Source organism: Fulmarus glacialis, unplaced genomic scaffold, assembly GCF_000690835.1.
Source record: "Fulmarus glacialis isolate BGI_N327 unplaced genomic scaffold, ASM69083v1 scaffold17002, whole genome shotgun sequence".
Classification (NCBI taxonomy): Eukaryota; Metazoa; Chordata; class Aves; order Procellariiformes; family Procellariidae; genus Fulmarus; species Fulmarus glacialis.
Window position 1 is genome coordinate 1 of NW_009196076.1, and position 19,841 is coordinate 19,841.

Below are 19,841 nucleotides of genomic sequence, written 5' to 3' on the forward strand. Positions count from 1 at the left end.
TCAAATTGAAATCTTCAAGCTCTGATTTTGGAGGCATGATACAGCATTTCCTATTTTCCATGCAACAAGAAGTACCAGATCAGAAACTTAGGTTGTTGCAGTGCTGATATATATGAGTCTGTTGTGGATTCCCTGATATTTTGCTTAGTCTCAAGTCTTACCTGGGATTTCCTGCTACTCCTTTTTCTTTTAAAATGTCTGTTTTCTTACATGCTTCATAATCTGTTCTGCTCATTGCCCTCAGTTTGCTTGACAGCCACCTGACACTCCAGTAGTGAGGACTTGACCTAACTTTGCCAGTGGTTAACTGAGCCCAGACTGAGATACCTACAGGTATCCTGATCTCTGACAAAAGCATTATTTCTGCTAATGTTCCAGCCTTCCCCATAGAAAATAACTCTGCTGATATCTTTTCAACAGTCACTTGTTGGTACGGTCCTGGGCAACTCAGTCGAGTGCAACTCAATCAGTACAATCCAGTCATGACTCGCAGACTTTTCATATTATTCCTGGGGCTTCCCCTGAACAATGCATATTGGCTGTGACCTATTTGTTTTTTCAGATATTCCTGCCTAAGGGAGCCATTAATAACTGTGCTGAGATGGTTTTCTGCTACATGCAGCTGAGAGTAACACTAAGACTGCAAAAAATAATTTTTCTCTAGGCCTTTGGATATCAGATAGCATTTAATAATTCAAGAGATAAAATGTGTTTGCAGAAAAAAAAGCATGAACTAATCCTAATATCTTCAGAAATATCACATGCATTTATTTATAAGGCTGTTTATTGAACTTAACTTCAGCAATTGACTTGCTTGAGTGCAAATCCATTTTCCTAACCACTCCTCAGGTGTACTGGCATTTAGGCATGTGACTATTGATACAATGGGAAAAACGTGTGTTGGTGCCAATATAAGTAAATTATATGCTTGCCATGCTTCTTTTCAGCACTGCCCTAAATTGATTGCAAAACCTTGAACTGTATTGAGCTTGTAATGGAGAGGATCTATTAACCTCAGGAGATTGCAAACATATCTGATCAGATTGCACGAACTTGGACGGGTTGGATTTTCTTGTGTATTTCTTGAGTAGAAACCCAGCTGTTCCAAGTCCTTTAATTTCAGAGGTATAGTTGGGAGATGGTGTCCTGACTTGCATGCCAGATGAGAACTGAGCATGTTAGCACCGGGAAGTGAGGATACTCTCGGTTATACTGAGAACTGCTTAGGACGAGATGAGGAAACAAATCAGACTTTGCTTTGTCATCTGCTTTTTGAGTTGATGCTTTTTTAGCAACAGTCCAGCATATTCCTAAAAAACCTCTTGGAATATTTCTGGATCATGCACTTTTCAGTGCTTATAAAGCCTTCAGAGCAAATGAGTTCTGATTTTGCTTATGAATCAAATGCCACAGAAGTCTTAAAGCAGCTCTTAAGAAAACCATCTGAAGCTTCAGGGCTGTGAGAGTAGCGTGCAGTTATTTTCCTTTTTCAGCTCGCAATTTCAAACTTTAAGAAGACTGCCTTACATTTACAATCCAAATAAACTCCAGGGACGCAGTTCCAAATAAAAGCAGCAGGAAAGCTAACAGGGTAGCAGTGTTCTGCTAAAGTTTTGGGCAACTGTTTAAATGCTGTAAACTGCCATAGACCCATTGCACTTGATGGAAAAATATATAGCAACTGGGCATCTACCCTGGGTACTTAACATCATTACAGTCATTGGCCAGCATGTCTGTGATGGGGCACTCCACAGAATGTGTGTCTTGTATTCTCAGTAATGAGTGTGGAGGATCATTCTTACTTCTCCTCCCTCTGCAGTTTATATTCTGTTTCAGCTTTTAAATACTTCTAGAAATAGTTCAGAATCACTGGGAAATTGAGCATGAGCTTTCCTTAGAGAGTCTGACTCATCACTACAGTACTCTGGCTTTAGGAGTTCTACAAAACTCTGCTGGTTTCCATGGAATTCCCCTGGCATAGTTGAATAGATTCTGCTGCTTTTTTTACACTATGACAGTTACAGAGTAGCCCCTCAGCAAACCGAAGTTTTCAGTATTGAAGTTGTTGTTGTTATTCTAAAGGCAAAATGCAAATACTACCTACAGCTTAGATGAGTCAGCTCTGATAAACATGAAGAGACTAAAAATACTTCATTTAGAGCCCATAAGTGGAAACATGGATACTGGTTTTGATAAGCAGCAACCCTCTGCACATTGGCAAGCACCCAAGTGGTTTATTGAACTCAGATTTCCCATATGTTGCTCTACTTTCATATATTCCTTTTGTTCTTCTCTATGAATTTAACACATTTCTAGTATAATCGCTAATTAACCTGGCAAACAACTGAGCCCCCTAGGGCTTTGGCAGTGCTGTATTCATCAGGCTTGCAATGTCTGTTTTTCTGTACTTACTGTTTCTAATTGAGTAACATATCTATCCATTTTTGGCTTTTATTCTGCCCATATGTGCAGCTCTGCCCCTCACCAGAGAGAGGTTTTGTTTCGTGCTGTATGAGCAGACAGACTTAGCACCTTTTGTCTATAAATTAGAAGCATCATTTATGTATCTGCCAGGCACCAACTCCAGTAAATGACCTTAAATTAACCTGTCAGTGGGACTTGTGCGCTCTCTCACTGCTCTGTGCTTGAATTCAGTAGGTTGAATCTTCTGTCCTAAGTCCTACTGTGACTCCATTAAAGCCAATGCAATTACACCACGGGGGGGGGGGGGGGGGCGGGACGGGCCAGAAATCAGACCCAGTGAAGAAAGGTAAGCATATGTAACTAAGTCAGACCACGAACACTGCTTGGAGGAATAGCTTGGATAGAAGCAGCTGTTTTCTCTACTGTCCAATATGTTGTTTTTAAAGTCATCAGTTAATCTTGCTTTCCTTTTCCCCCTTGGATGTCTGGATTGCTCAATAAAATAAGGATTTGCAGCATCTTTATAGATCCAGCCAGGTTGTCTTTCCTTTTGTGTGCATGCTAATTATGATGAGCTAAGGGGAATGGTGGGAAAAGCCACGGATAGGAGATCTGGATCTTCTGCAGAGCATTTCCTCCAGAAACGTAGGAAATCGAGCCACCTAGTAGAGGTATCATCACTTATAACAGTTTTCACACTTGGTTCAAGGAGTCTCCCGTGGTTGGCTGATGACTTGCAGAGGCATGTGTCTGCTTATATTCAGAGGAAAAAAGCTAATTGTTTCTGTTGTGCTTCCCTTTGCAGTGAGTTTGTATCATGGCTTACAGAGATTGGAGAGATAAGCAAACCAGAGGAGGGGGTCAACCTGGGACAGGCACTATTGGAAAATGGAATCATTCATCATGGTAAGTGCTCCATGCCATACAGAGATGTCAGATTTCAGTAATGCACTGGAAATGAGGGTGGAAAACTGACTGCAGCTGTTCACGTGATGTTCAAATACTTTCCTGTACTATATCCATCAAATCCTCAAAATGTTTAATGACTTTTGGGATTGATGAGTGGGCATATTTATGTCATGAAAACAGGACTTGTTGGGTATCCTGAAAGTGTTTATGCCTGCAGTTGCTTGATTTCTCTGCAAGATCTTTGTTGCAGACTATATCAGGTGTATATTCCTTTGCACTTTGTGTGTTTGAAAATCTGTAGTGATCAATAAATATGGCTTTCCGTATGAGACATGAGCAGTACAGAGGATAGTCGAGCAGTGCTCTTTCAGAATGGGGCACTGGTACGAACAGAGTGAGGGGCTCCAGATGATGGGTCATTCTTTCTAATGAGACTCTTTGTCATAAAGAAAAGAGATGATGGAGGGTTTGTTGTGAGATTTGTTCTTTCCAGCTCATTTGGCAAGAATGTCTCTCTTTAAAATACTGATGCACCATATTTCTTCATCACACCCGGCAGATGACCTTGAAGTGTTGTTATGAGGGGTATTTTAGAAGAGTAGGATAGTGCATACAAAAGTGCTGCATGACCAAAGTAGCACAAGGTTCTTGTTTGAAAACTTTCTGTGCTATCTGCATTTCTACTAAAATAAGATCTTTTTCCAGATTATGTCCTTTAAATCCAGGTTTGTCCTGCTGTTTCCTATTATTTTCATATTACGTTATGCAGACAGAACAACATAGTCCTATTCTAGTTAAACAGCAAATGCCCCAATTTCAACTTTCAGGTGAGCTTAGCTGCAAAATGCACATCAAAGGAATAAGGTATATAGGTCTGAAGTCACCAATGGTCTACATTTCCATACAATCTCTTGGAAACCAATTTAAATAGGGGAGCCATTTAATTAGGCTAGTCTTACTTTAATCTCTTGGTAACTTAGCTCCACAAACTCGTTTTTCAGGTGACAGTAACACCGTTAAGAAATTATGTCTGTTCTCTTCTTTTAATTAACACATAGAGAAATTTAATATGAGCAGTACCGTAATCTTTCATGCGTGTACACTTCCACCTCCAGGTACCAAGACATACTTTTAGGCACATTCAGACTTTGAAGGGCTTTAAGCGTGAGCTCAAAAGCACTAAACGCTTTTGAGTACTTGACCCTAACTGTGGCTATGGAGAACTGAAACACTCTGGCTCCAATGTGTAGGGATCCCCCTTTGGATGAAGAATGCTCTTTTGCACTCACACCCTTACTTGCCTACATTCTGAATATGTACGCTTGCACTGTTTGTGCAAAAAGCTCTCCTGAGACTTGTTTTCATGACGACTGTTTACCTTGCCATAACTTCATACTTTGACACTTTCAGCAGTGTCCTTCTGTTCTAAACACAAATTTACAGCTCAAAGAAAGTTGTGCTGTTATATCTACTGCTCCCCTTATTCAAATGCCCCGAGTAAGATGCATGTGATTTGGTTTTAATGTTACCTTTAGTTAGAATTCCTGATGTTAGTGTCTCCAGTGACAGTTATTGCTAGGCACTGGAAGGTATTTGCAATGCTACATTTACTTAAGGAAGTATCCCTTGAGATTTTGATAAATCATTACACATGAAAGTATCCCATTATGTGTCTCCTGATGTAGCAAGAACTTAAAACTTAAGCACCGTAATGAAGCATCCTATTCAACATTAGGCAATATCTTTTATCTTTTGTTTTCACTTGGCATAACATTACTGTCAGGTGAAAACTGCTGATCTCTCAGCCTGCCTGAGAAGCAGGGCCATAGAAGATTGCTAAATGCTGAGCTCTGTGCTAAGTGCTGAGTTCGGTGTGTTTTGTCACTCAGTTTCCTCTGTATCTCCTCTAATTCTGGCTGTTTTATCTGCTGATGTGGAAGTTCTGGTACCTGTCACAGAGAACAGAGGTGATCAGAACCTGATCTGCTGTGTGCCAGACACAAAAGACGCTTTCTGCAGACTCGATTCTCAATTGGATGTAGAAATACAAAATCCAGAGCATGCAGACACTCAAAGAAGTCAATAGCTTACACAGCTTAGAGATTCCACTGTATACAAAAGGATATACACCAGATCCTGCAAACTTTGTTTTACTCTGTGAAATTAAGGAAAATACCACCAAAAGCAGGAATCTTAATTAAATATTCATAGACAAGGATGTGCTATGTAATGCGGGAAGGTCTTAAGAATTTCTGGTCTCTGCTTTCTAAACAATCATCCTGCCCACTCTGCAAGGGGCAGACTAAATCTCAAACTGAGTCCTGGTACTTCTGAGTCTGCCTAATCCAGTTTTATTGTCTTCAGTCATCCAGTGCAATCAGTTCTCTCAGGTTAATCAAACTCAGGCTAAGATGCATCTTAAATAGCGTAAATCCGTATTTTCTCTCAGTTCATCAAATGCTGTGCCTGCAGTGTGAAATACTGCATCCGAAGTATTAAAGGGTGCTCTAGCACAAACATCTGGCCATGGTTTTGTTACATTGGCAAAGGCAGGAAAGATTTACAGTGGCTAAGCTACCCTACTTTATCTGCTGTCTGCTTTGGTTGCTCTTCTCTAGATTTCCTCTTCCTTCTCTACATAGTTGTAACAGGTCTCCATAAAATTAAGCTGTGAACAATGGCATTTCTATACTATGTGTTGTAAAATCTGGAAGATACTTTATAACTTATTTTGAATTTGAACAATTGTTGGCACTTTTTACTTTTAATTACGACTTATTTACTGATCAGCGAAACAAATAATTTCTACTAGTTACTGAAGTACTATCTTCAGTATGAAGGTTTCCCACTTCTATTGAAATAGTTTAACTTAGAATAGAGACAGGATAAACCTACCTATAATTGGATATAGACTTCAGCCCTTTACCAGTTTGGTGCATTGGATAAATCTGTTTGAAACTGGGCATGGTTTTTAACTCTTTTCTGATTTTGGCCAATGCTTCTTTTGAAAAGGTTCCTTGTCACACTGAAGTATCTTTTGTGCCTTGTCTTTAAAGCCTATCAGTATATAGCATTACCCAATAAGATTTTAACTGCCCTACTGTGGAATGGCTATTCTGGGTGAAAAAGCAGTCCCTCAAAAATACTACTTAATTTTTCAAAGGAACTCATTAGTAAATACAAGAACCATAGGTTCTTGTATTTATACAAGAATATACATAATATTCGTATGAATATACAGAAATATAGAATATTACAATATTCTATATAGAACAGAAATATAGAAGAACATACAATAACTATAGAAGAATATCTCTAACAGCTGTAGTTCCTCCCACCAGTATGCTTTCTGCTTTTGGAGTTGCAGAACTTTGGGCAACTGCAAAAATGACTTAAGTGCTCTGTTAACTGTTGTGGGAATTTGCAGGCACTGTGTTCAAAACTTACCGAAAAAAGACAGACGGTCCCAATTACCTTCACTAGGACTGTTTCCAAAGCCTTACATAAATTGAATCTAGTGTAAAAGGAAGAAATTTCAATTTTATTGGAGCTGCAGCATTTTAGAAAACTGCTTTTGTTGGTGGAGCTATGCAGAAGTGCACATAAGCATACATATACACAATAAGGGGAAATTTGAAGAGCTGAGTCCTCTCTTCAGAAAGTGATAGATACCAGCAAATCCTTAGGTGTAGATGTACCAACTGGCCTATGAAGAACATGGCAGGGGAGAAAAGACTAATTTTAATTATCATACTGATGTTTTAGTTTCAGATAAGCACCAGTTTAAGAATGAGCAGGTGATGTACAGATTTCGCTATGATGATGGAACATACAAGCCAAGAAGTGAATTGGAAGACATCATGTCCAAGGTTTGTATTATCATTCTTGGTTGGAACCTTGTGTGATTTGCATAAAAGCCATCAAAAGAGTTTGCTCTACCTTAAATGTCGTTGACCTGTTGTATAGGAAATCCCTAATGCTGTTTATCTTTGTTGTATTAAGCTATCCATCCTAATGCCATAGGAGACATTCGCTGTAGGGAGAGGAAGCAGAGCTTAGCAATAAATAACAATATGGTTGTGACTGCACCCAAGACTGCTGATTACAATCCTAATATAGTAACAAAAGGTCTAAAAGAAAACAGTAGGCCATAATACAGCACATCTGCTGAAAATCTGGGCATTATGGTTCAGGGAGATAGAAGAGATCAATATTTAACTGCTTTTCCTGATAATTGTATGTCAGATGAGTTCTGTTGATCCCATATCTGCCCATATACCTTTTAATAAATTGGATTTCTTCTTATGGACATCAGTTCATGGGTTAATTGTGAGGAAGGATTAATGGAGAAAACGTTGGAATGGAGGTGATTAGGGATAAAAGGACAGATTTTTTTGGCTTCTGGAGGCAGGGAAAGAAGAAAGAATGTTTGACAGACCTCGAGGATAAGGAAACTGTTTTGAAAAACAGTTAATCAGTAGATAATTCCAGCTGGATAGAGACATCAGTGTCCAGGTTTTTCTAGCTTTAGCTAGTCAGTGTTTCTTTGAAAAGGAAAAAACTGATAATACCATGCATCTTTCCTTCTTCAGGGTGTGAGGCTCTACTGCCGACTACACTGCCTATATACTCCAGTGGTAAAGTAAGTTCACCTTCATGATCCCCTTGTATATATTATCTGGCTTTCTTAAAAGGATGACATGTTACTATTGAAATCTTTCTTCTTTCTTATTATAAACAGTAATTTTCTGCATTTTCTTGGCTCTTTTACTAGCCTTCTATCTCCACAGTTTAGATCTGTAGTTGTACTTCTGCTGGAGGATGTTGGAACTGGGTTCTGGGAGAGTGAAAGGCTGGTGTTATAGTCTTCGTGACATTTGCTTCCTCTATCAGTTCATGAGAGCTGTTAGCATGACACAAGTTTATTTGTTTACTCTGGCATTTTCTGTGAGTTAAAGTGGGTGTGATTAATAAGTGACTACTGATTTAGGGCAGATTGTACAGTGTGATTGTAGCTGCTGTATTATTTGGGTTTTAGAAAATGTAAACAGATGCTAAAGTGGTGTAAACAGATTCCAACGTGATGCTAGGATTCTTTCATTCAAAGTGCCCTAAACAAACAAAACCCAATCTGAAGTGGAATAAAACCTGAAGCTGTAATTTGAAAAAAACCGTGAAAATTTTGGGTGGAATCTTCAGAACTTAGCTCTGTATGAATAAATGCTAAAGAATCGAGATAATCTGCAAGCGCTAGTTAACTCTTTTCCCAGATCCCAGGAGATGATTTTCAGACGTTTTTCCCTTACTATGATATCAGATGAACATTTCTGGCCTATAATGGAAACCACCCTGAGCCATGTAGGTGTCTGTTTAGGTGTTTATGATTGAAAATTAGGCATTTTCACTTAGGAGAACTTAATTTTTACATACGAAAAACTGATGAGGAAGGAAAAAACCTCTGGTGGTCATGGCTGGAGTCCCAAATTCAACAAAACTGACCTCTTGTTCCTGAGTTGTACAACAGATGTTTCACAGAGAGATGCCACTGTCATGCTGAAAGGAGCAGCAAAGATACAGTTCATCAGTCATAAATTTGCCTAATTAGATCTCTGTTTTTTTCCCAGAATAGCCGTTCTACAGTAGTACAGATTTAAGTTAGCCTAAAGGGTATGGAGAGAGCAGAAAAGCATGATGCAGCCCTTGGTAGGCAAAATGGTGATGTATATGCATGTGTGTATTTGCACATACAAATTTCACTCCTTAAGATGGCAATTCACATGCAGAGTAGAAATAATGGTAAGTGAAGCTCAAAAAATTTCACTGACCTCAGGGTACCCACAAACTAAAAGGGATATAGTCTTATGCTTTAGGGTATCAACAAGGACAAAATAACTACCACTACACCTGTCTTGTGGTGTTTTATCTATGTGCCATTTTTGTAATAGAATCCCAGCTGGAGAATCTTCTAATATCGGGATTAATCTGTGTTAGTGACAGCATGAATCTAAACTGTGTATGAGCAGTGAAAAATGGCAGACTCAGAAGTTTTAGGATCCTTCTGGGTAGACTTAACATTCTCAGTATGCTCAGGCTCTTCTTTCCGCCGTTCTCTTTCCTACTCACTCTTCCTTTTATGTCCCAGTTAGAAAACTGAATCTCCTAGGCTGTTATCCTTTCATGTCTTCTTATCGTGTCTTTTTGCCTCTGACAAGCCTAATGTTAGCCTACAGGAGCTAGCTTTTAGCCAAGTTAGTTGTGCAAAGCCTATTACTTTCTGTATGCCTTTGGACCACTGCTTTATCTGGCATCTTCAAACTGCTGATCCCTGCAATCATGCTAGCAAGGTTGATAAGGCCTGCTTTTCTGGTGCAACCTTCCTTCTAGGAAATTGGCAAAACTGCTTGGAGTAGCAGGGGCATGTGCCAAAAGAATCTGGAGGAATCCTGAAGTTCAAAATTCAGTTATTTTGTTGACAGCCTTGGAATGTAATTTTGCTCAGTTGTCTTCCCTGGAAACCTGGCAGTTTCCATGTAGCCTTTGCCTTTATAATTTTCTTTAGGTAAACTCTGACGCTGATGTACTTTGAGGACAAAATGGTAATACCCCACTGGAAACAAAGCATGCTACTTTGGGGGATGATACATAAAAAGTGAAACATTTTGAAAAATCTTAGATGTAGAGAAGGTTCTGAATATGTCTCTGATCTAGTTTGGGGAAGTTGTGAGGATGGGAGAACTTGCTCTCACTTACACATGGGATGGACAATACTTCAGTGCGTAGATGGGCTAGATTCTGTGAAGAACATTATATTCCTCTAGTTTCCGTGAGGCAGCAAGATTCTGCCAAAATGTCAATGGTTCCCACATCTATATTTGACTACTCACCTGCAGCTCATGGTTCTGGATAACATTCTATGATTCATGCTCTACTCTTGTTTAGGCTAGATTGAAATGGGGGGAAGTCAGTGAACTAATGTTGAAATATTCATCCTGACAAGCATTTAACTACAAGCAGTGAAAGACTGGGCCTTGGACCAAGATCCTGATGCCAGCTTATTCAAAACTCTAGCTCTATGTCAGCATCTGTATTAAAATGTTGGGAGTTGCTTCTCACAATCTGGAAACCCCTACTCATCAGTACTCAATATTTTAATGCTTTGCTTTATTGTTCTGACATTTTAAAAGCACATTTTCTCAAGATAAGAGTGCGAGAGGGAAAAACTGCCCAGAAAACTCCTACAGTTTTGTGCTGGGTTTAGCACATTACTGGAAGACAAGTCGAAAAATGTGTGTAAGCACTATGAGGAAAGCTTTTGTTCTGAGGACACATATTTCTGGAAATGCTGTCATGTTTTGGTTCCGCGCCCCCCTCCCCCCACCCCAAGTTCTGAAAGTCCTGCTTCCCTTTCTAATTTCTCACACCCTGCATTCTGCAAACACACAGGCATTTCTGCTGCATTTATTTACAAAAGCCAGTCACAACATATTTATATCTGTAGGTGATTAGTAAAAGGAAAACATAAGCAGGATGAATTTTAGATGGTGGTTTGATTTTAGATTTTTAGAAAAAAGGAAATATCAAATTGTGTGGTGCTAATGAAAGAGGTTGATTTGACAGAAGTGAAGAATAGTCTTCTCTTGAGCTGCTGTATAGATACATCCGGACTGTAAAACAGTCACAGTGGCTGTGAAAGTTTCCTTCCACAGTCATGCCAGTGGACCTCAAGCTTGAAATAGAAGGACCACCTCCAGGGTGAGAGAGGAATTAATTCTTCATAGCCATTCAGCATTGGCCTCTCTACTGAGACTCTCAACAAGAGGGAGCCAATTAATGCAAATTAATTGTGGTAATGGCTTTTGTGATGTGGAACTAGGAACTGGATCAAGACCACCAAACTTATTTCACACGGGCCAGTAAACAGCCTTAAAATGGAAAGAGCTTTTCATTCTTTCGTAAGCTGGATTAAATCCAGTGACCTGGAGGTGAAAGGTGTTAGAGCCCAATGTCTTGAGCCACATAGTCGTCTTATATTTGTATCAAAATTCTTTAGAAGTATTTTATGAAAGACTAAAAACATCAATTATCTCCATGGCTCTGAGAAGAGGAATGGAAGAAAACTGCTAAATGCAGCAAGTTACAATAGGGTTTCTTTTCCTTATTTCAGGAACAGTGCTCCTCTCACACAAGGGCTGTGTGTGAGATGGTGCAAGTTGTGTTACAAGACCTAAATACAACACTTCTTTTTTATTTACAATGACTGAAATTATCTAATGCCATAAAAGAACACGTTGTACTGTATTTGTATCTGGCTACTCTGTGATATTTTGCTAAAGGAAGTAAAATCTCAACAGTTGTGGAGAATCAGGAAAACCTCTCTTGACAGAGTAGGCTAAAAGGTGCTTAATTCAGTGAGCCTAAGAAAAAGAGGGCGTAGAGGGAATATGTAGGGTCACTGTCTGTGAATACATTGATGAGTAAACACTAGAGAAGAACTATTTAAGCTTATAGATGGGGCTGACACTGAGCCAATAAATGTAAACTGGACATGAATGGATTTCGGATGGAAACTAGAAGATGACTTCCAGCCAGAAGAATGTGATTTTCAACAGGACTGATGGTGGCAATATTCTAACTTGAGTTACAGAAGCAGCTCAGTACATCTGTGAAAAGAATATCCTGGTTGCCTCTGGCAGGAATATGAGCTCTCTGAAGATGGCTTGAAACAACATCTAGAGAAATTTGGAATACAAACACTGCTCTGTATTGATCTGAAATACCTTCCTAATTCAAGCTGTTAGAAAAGTTTAAAAACTAGTCCTTTCTTCTAGAGAAAAAGGATATCTGCTTCCTATTCTTGTCTTATTTATTTGTGGCTGGGAGTCTCATTTTTGTTTTCCATCTATAATTCTTCTTCTTTCCTCAACTTCATAATAGTAGGTCACAATAATATATGTAGTTTTAGAGTATAAAAGAAATGTGTACCTTTTTGTGCTGATTTTCCCTGAATTCTCTTTCTTAATTAGAGACCGTGACTACCACCTAAAGACCTACAAATCAGTAATCCCTGCAAGTAAACTAGTGGATTGGCTTATTGCGCAGGTAAGAAAATTTTCAGATACTGCTGTCTTTGACAAGTAATTTTTCGGTTCTGTTTCAAAGTAAATAAAACACATTTATCTAGAGAAAATAATTAAACATATTCTGATTTTTTGAACTTAAAATCTTATGCTTTCTGTTATTGTTCATTTGGTGAAAACTTATTATTTGTTAGCGTAAAGAGGAAGAAAGTCCTTTGTTAGCCCTAGGAGTGGTGAACTGGCTGTTATCAGGGATCTTTTCTATTTCTTGTGATTTTCTGAAGACATTTGAAGCAATGTTGATCTCGTATAGGTGTGGTACAGTTTTATTGAACAATTAATCTAGAGTTTTACACCAACAACTACACCATTGTCTTTAGAAAATGTAGTTGCCTCACATTTACCTTGTAATTACAGAGAAGAGCCTGTAGCTTCGGAAATTAAAAAATTTAGCTTTGATAGCCTAAAGCAATCTAAAGGGAGAGTGTGCCATGTTGCTTACCATCACAGAGTCAAATGCACATTCTGGTTTTGTCTTAAGTGATGGTCTGATTCACAATCACATTAAGTCCTATACTGCCAAAATAACATAAAGGGAGGCTAGTTTGAATGAGGATCAGGCCTCTGACAACCAGGGATGTTGTCCTTCAGAAATGTTTCCTGCAATTGCATTTGACATCCTCCTACATCAGTAAGATTGGTATGATTTAAGGTTGTTCTCTGCCAAATAACTGGATGAAAATGGAGCAGTCAATTGTTTTCCTGTTAAGAGCATAGAGGAGAGCAAGGATATTAGTACTGCGGTTGTCATATCAGTTACATGTGATTTTAATGCGGTCTAATTCATGGAAGGCTGAGGGGAAAAAAGTCTGCTTTGGCCAAAGAAGAGAGATGTAATCAGGCTAATCTGGCCAATACGATAGTTCATCACAGAGCTGTACGCAGTAGAAAGACTCAGATAGCAAGGTAAAACATCAGCTCTTCGTCTGGAAAAGGGAGTTCATTTCCTTCCCCGTTTTTCTTCATTCTGGTTGGTTAACCTGGCTGTTAGTCCTCCTGTTTACTGAACTTTACATTAAGATTGAATCAGAATGTACTAAAGCCAGATATGGAGATATAGAAGAATCTGTAATTTATTTAATTTATTTTGTGCATACGTACATGTATACAGATGCAAAGATGAGGGAAATTTCTTCTGTGCTCAGTTAAAGGGGAACATTGTTAAACATTTAAATTGCTGTCTATGACTTAGATGAATTCCTGTCTATGTGGCTAAATCAATCTTTGCTTATAGATTCTTAAAAGTAGTAATTTTCATGGGGGTTCTCTTGGGGTTTTCATATTAGATTGAACTATTTTCTAGCAACCATTCATACTTTGGCCATATTTGCTAACAACAGATTTTAGTGGGAGCTAATGAATACTTAGCTTGTTGCAGAGCAGTGCATTTATTTAACTGCTCAATTATCTACCTTAACTTCAGGCATCTGTTCTTGAAAATCTTGGTGATGGTGTCTGATCTGATAACTACCTAATTGTACAAAATTCCTGGGATATATTTATTTCTGTTTCTGACAATTAATTTGCATCATGATTTTAGTTTAGAAATGGTGCACAAAAAAAGTGAGGACTATTGTTTCTGTTAGATTTAGCGGCATAGGGATGACTGTCTTGAAGGATAGTCTCTCTCATTTCTGTTTGCAATTTAGCCTATAAATGCCAGTGGGAGCCCTCCCTAATGAGAAAGCTGTTTGTCATTTTCTTGACCTTTACAAAAATTTGTAAGTCTGAAGAGAGCAAAAGTGTAAGAACTTTTTTTTATGATCAAAGAAACAGTGTCAACTGTATTTTGTACCCTTATCCTCCTACCTGGAAATTGTTGGCTATTACACTTCCGAGAAGAGATAACTTGGGTCCTCAATGAGGCTTAATCTTGTGTGCATTTGAACTGTTGTATTCAAATGTGATATATGTTATTATCCCCTATATGTTGTATGCACTCAGAGTCTGGGACTGGATAGGCATTAAGAGCTCTATTATTAGATGTGCAGTGCATTGTGGCTCTGTAGACCTCAGGGGTCTGCAGGAGCTGAGCATCTCTGACTATCAGGTTTATTAATAAGTGCCCTGTGATATGCTAGCACAGATTATTTGCTACGAGGGAGTTCTTGCATGTGAGAGAGGATGGTCAAGGGATTTCCTAATGACTTGGAGATTTAATGCTGAATGTGCTTGATGTCTTTTTATTGTTTATAGCTCTTCACAATAGCTGGATCCTATTGCAGTTATCCCCGTAGTATGTCTTAGGCAAATTGTGCATGAGACACTAAAATAAAGCATTAAGTGTGATGGTGGAGAGAAGCACATATGAGCATAAGTGCTGATTGGAGATGGAAGTGTTCATGCCTCTTCTAGAGGCACAAAGTCAAATCCTGGAAAACATAATACTGTATTAGAGTTCTCAGTAGGCATTACTTTAGTGATCCTTTGAACGTAACAGAGAAATGGTTCCAGCAGTCAGAGCCTGAAAGGAGAAATATCTGATCCATATCCGCGGATTTAGATTGAAAGTGTCTGAGAGTTATATTATGGTCCCTATGTATATTTAGAGGTAATTCTTGAAGGGAAGGGGCTCATTCTTTCATTGATTCTGGACCCTCTCAACTTCATTTTACAACCTAATCTTTCTTCCACTGCCATAGGCTGAGAACTAAGAGGAATACAGACCTCACTTATAAATGTCAGAGCTCTTGTACTTCACAGAATCTTAGGTGTTATTGAGGGTACACTAAAAGATTGCACTGCCACAAAACCAGTATTTTTGTCATCTGGCTGAAGATTTATATCCAGACCTCCAGAAATGATCTGTGATAAAACACTGCCAGTTGAATCCCCAGTTCTAAGTCTAAGAAACTTAAAATGGCAATTTTGTGAAAGATAGAATGGAAGTAAAGGGAAAAATGCAAAGTAGAAACCTGCTGGTAAGATTCTTCAGGTCTTTTGCTCCAGTGGGTCTCTTATCTCTTTCCATTCATTCATCCATCCTTCCATCCATCCATTCCTTCTTTCTATTGCAGTATATATTGCACCTCTGTGCATTGCATTACGTTAGGCTTCCTTCCCACTTAGAAGGAGCGCTTCATAATCTTAAAACTTTCCTTTTCCATGATACCAACAAAATATTTAAAAGTGGTTTGGTTGCTGTTCTTAACTTATCTGTGTTCATCTGCTTTCTTTTTCTCCTACATGTGGGTTGTAAACATTCTGGGTCAAAGACCATCTTAATTGCTGGGTTTATGCATCTCAAAACAATCAGCCATTGACCATGATTAGGGCTTTAGACATCATATCATTAACAGAACTAGACAACAATAATAATAATAGTAATGGTGGCAGTAGTAATATATAGTGGTAATAATAATAATAGCGTGCTCTGGACATGATTCTTCACTATGGTATTGTCGTGGTTTAAGATAAAGACAGTTTAATAGAACAGAAAAGGGAGAATAATAATAATAATGATAGAATATACAAAATGAGTGATGCACAATGCAATTCCTCACCACCCACGCTGACCGATAACCAAGTAGTGATTGGTACTTCCTGGATCACGCCTGCCATTCATATAGTGAGCATGACGTCACATGGTATGGAATACCCCATTAGCCAGCTGGGCTGGCTGTCCTGATTATGTTCCCTCCCATCTTGTGTACCTAGCTCAGTCAGTAGGCATGGGAGCTGTTGGACTAGGAGGGTACTTGGCAACAACTGAAAACATCAATGTGTTATCAACATTCTCCTCATACTAAATCCAAAACACAGCACTAGGAAGAAATTTAACCCTATCCCAGCCGAAACCAGGACAGGTACTGACTGTAAACTGTTTCTATAATTCATCTGACTCAAATTCAGTGATTGTATTTGAGTAAACCTAAATTATCTTGTCAAAACTAGTGTATCTAGTTTCACATCCAATTTCTGTATGAAGAAGTTATGAGACAGACATTCTGTCAAGATTGTTGATTTTAAGTGGTTCTTTTTTCTTAAGATTTTTGTTACTGCTTTCATTGTATTTGGACAAATTGCTACATAACATTTAGAAGTACTTACAGGTGAGCTGAAATGATCTATTTCAAGTTATATTTTATAATTAGAGAATGCTGTTTTCCTAGGGGAATGTTTTGAGGCCAAGTTAACATCATCAGGAGTCGCCAAGTCTGGTTTAGAGCCTTCCTACAGAAAGTTTTTGTTGCCTAAAACAGAAGTAGATGACTAAAGGTTAAGAGATTAACATTAGAAGGCATTTCTCCTCCAGTTTATTTACAGTTGAAAGAATAAATTAGATTTTTAAGTCCCAGCCTCTTAAAATAAACTACCCATTTATCCCATAAAGTAACACAAAGCGAGTGTTGAGAATTGTCACATGACAGGATGTTGAAAATGAGGAAAGACTTACGAAGACTTGAAATTAGTTTATAGTAAAAGTTAAACTTCAGGTTTATTAAAGCCCTTTTCTTGGCTTTTCTTGTGTGATTACATAATCATGCAGTTCCTCCACAACTGCCTTGATCTTTTTCCTACCAAGACAACAGTATTTATTTCTTAATTTGTAAATGTCATGCCTTTTTTTTGCTCTCAGAAAGTCTCTTCAACAAGAGCTGCTGATTGGCAAGAGCTGATCCTGTTTTATCCTGTATGTTAAATAGTATGTTTACACCATAGCGATGTTCTTTGCCAGTATTTGCCTGGCAAATAGCTACTGCTATCATTAGTAGGACTTGAAGTAGGACTGATGTTCTGCTGACAAGATCAGAGGGCTCTTGGTCTGCGAGCTGGTTTGCTTAAAACAAAGTCAGTACTCTACTCTGCAGTTGCTGCTAGAGCTTCAGGATATCTAATTCTCCAGACAGGAGGGGAAAAAAAAGAAGGTGTAATACTTATGTAGGGTACAGCTTCTAATTTAGTAGGACTGAAAGTAATATGCTGAAATTGCTCCTCTGCCAAAGCAGCAGGTCCCCTACCTGCTGGAATGAGCTGACTAACTGCTCTTAGTGAGATAGTACATCCCAGATTCTCTGGTTTGGGGATTGGGAAGCAGGTGATCTTAAACGAGTGTTAACAATGGATTTCATCTGGATAAGACCAATAGTGTCTGCTGATTTTTACCAGCACTGTTTAGAACTTATATGTCTGCCTAAAAAGTACAACCAGCATGTTTGTAAAGTCTTCACTTGTGGCTGCAAATCAGCAGATACATAGAAAAAAGCAGGCATTTCTTGTTTTTAACTGAATTGTAGATGCAAAACTTAATGCTGCCATTTCAGGTAAATTTGTAAATTTGCAAGTCAGCTTTGGTACCTCTTTTGAAATACTACACTGAAGGCTTCAGGTAGTAAGAAACTGAAGCCTTTGTTCATAGGTCTGCTGTGTAAGAAAAGAATGCCACGGCAGTTTTAACCAGTCTGACCTTTGGAGTTCACATACACTGGATTTACTCAGGTTTTTCTCCCTTTGGTTGAATATAGATAAGATCTCTCAACTTCTCTCTTTAAGAATGAGTTTTATTGTCTGTGGCTCATGGGTCCTGAAGTCCAACACTATGATTGCAAATAAAAAGTCTTTACATTGAGATAATATTATGCCCCTTTGTGAGTTAAACAGTTACTTTCCAGAATCCTGGTCTTTGTTCTCCTAATTCCTGTAGGAGGCAAGGGATGCTGTATATAGGAATGAATGGGATTTGGGCAACGGGGTAGCTATTTTAATTTCTTGCTATTGTTCCCTACAAAAAGCATCCTGCTAATTTCAGAGCCACAAGCTATGTGGTGGGGAAGGGGAATAATTTAACTGAGGAAGTTGTCTGAAATGTAATATTTATCCTCTTGTGTCTAGGGAGATTGTCAGACTCGGGAGGAAGCTGTCGCACTGGGTGTTGGACTCTGCAATAACGGCTTCATGCATCATGGTAATGCATCAATATTACTTCCCACTGCCAATTAAAGGAGCTCTTACTTCAGTCAGATTAGCTGACTGTCTGAAAATCCCTTTTCTGTAGGCTGTGCCATACATGCTGACATGTATGCAATTGCAGGCATCCTAGCAGGTCCTTCGAGCATACACAAAATGTCTAAGCCTCGTACCTTCCCAAGTGAATCCCCTTGCTAGTAGTTATGATGAGCCCTGAAGCGATTAGACAAGCTAGAAGGGGAATGTTTTTTCACTGCATCTCTTTCAGAGCCATCAGACCAATGCACAAGCCAAGCACTGTCCTGAAATATCACCAAGAAATGTCAGGTACAAACTAAAATTACCCAGTTCTTGCCACTTGGACAACAAGCACAATCCTCAGTGCTGAATCTCTGAAGCTTCCAAACCCGAAGTGCCAAATTGCCAAGTTAGACATCATCCATCCTCAGTGATGCTGCTGCTAAACTGGGAAAGTAAACAAACCGCATCTGTATCAGTACCAAATAGCACATACAAAATCCTAAGACTAAAACATAGTTTGTCCAATGAAACATCCAGTTTTAGTCACAAATAACATCTAGTGTCCATATTTTGAATAGTGTTTTTGAGAGCAGATTATTGTAAATAACTAATAGAGAATTTGCATAGTACTTGATAAGACTGTAGGAATAATTTTTCTTTAAAGAATTTGATCTGTTTTGAGCCCATGTAAACTTTTGGCATTCATGGCATCCCTTGGCAAGGAGTTCCTTTGCGTAAGTACATGTTGAATGAAGAAGTTGTTCCTCGGGTTTTAAAATTGTCACTTGCTGCTTTTATTTGAAGCCCCCAGGTCTCATATTTGAAAACACGGTAAAGAACTTTGTCACACCTTCCAGAATTTTATAGATCTCATTTCCCTCTCAATTCCTTTTTAGGTTGAAATGCCTTAGTCTATTTAGCCATCTCACTTACCTTTAAACAGCCATTTTACCCCTCTTTCTTCATTTTATAGTTTTACCATATTAATTTTGACATGGGAAAGGAGCATAAGGTATTGAGTAGCATCTTTCTTCCAAGAGGTTCTTCTGCATTTTATATACATTCTACATGTGAGGGAGGTCAAACATCATATCATGAGCTACTATGCACTGTAAGGAAAAGTATATCCTAAAATACAGTAGTAGCTTAAAAATACAGAGCTGAATAGCTGTCTGATAGGGATGCATCTGGTCTTTGTTCTGTAAAGACTGGGGAAATGTTTAGGATTTCCTTTAACTTTCTTTTTTGTTTCTCTTTTTCTTTCTCTGTGTAAATGCATGTATGTGTTTCATATATATTGTTTCCAGTCCTGGAGAAAAGTGAATTTAAGGATGAATCCTTATATTTCCGCTTTTATGCTGATGAGGAGATGGAAGGTACCAGTTCCAAGAGCAAACAATTACGTAATGACTTCAAGCTTGTGGAAAACATCCTGGGAAAGAG

General features: G+C 38.6%; 1 protein-coding gene across 1 annotated transcript in view; it reads left to right on the plus strand.

Annotated features, from left to right (window-relative positions):
- The first annotated feature begins 3,008 nt into the window (after window positions 1-3,008).
- Window positions 3,009-19,841, plus strand: part of PREX1 (phosphatidylinositol-3,4,5-trisphosphate-dependent Rac exchange factor 1) — a 56,004-nt gene continuing 39,171 nt past the window's right edge. Inside the window, exons 1-6 of the mRNA XM_009572094.1 lie at window positions 3,009-3,330; window positions 7,099-7,202; window positions 7,926-7,975; window positions 12,357-12,432; window positions 18,303-18,375; window positions 19,706-19,841. Of these exons, the coding sequence (XP_009570389.1) occupies window positions 3,009-3,330; window positions 7,099-7,202; window positions 7,926-7,975; window positions 12,357-12,432; window positions 18,303-18,375; window positions 19,706-19,841 (761 nt within the window). The remainder of the gene's footprint in view (window positions 3,331-7,098; window positions 7,203-7,925; window positions 7,976-12,356; window positions 12,433-18,302; window positions 18,376-19,705) is intronic.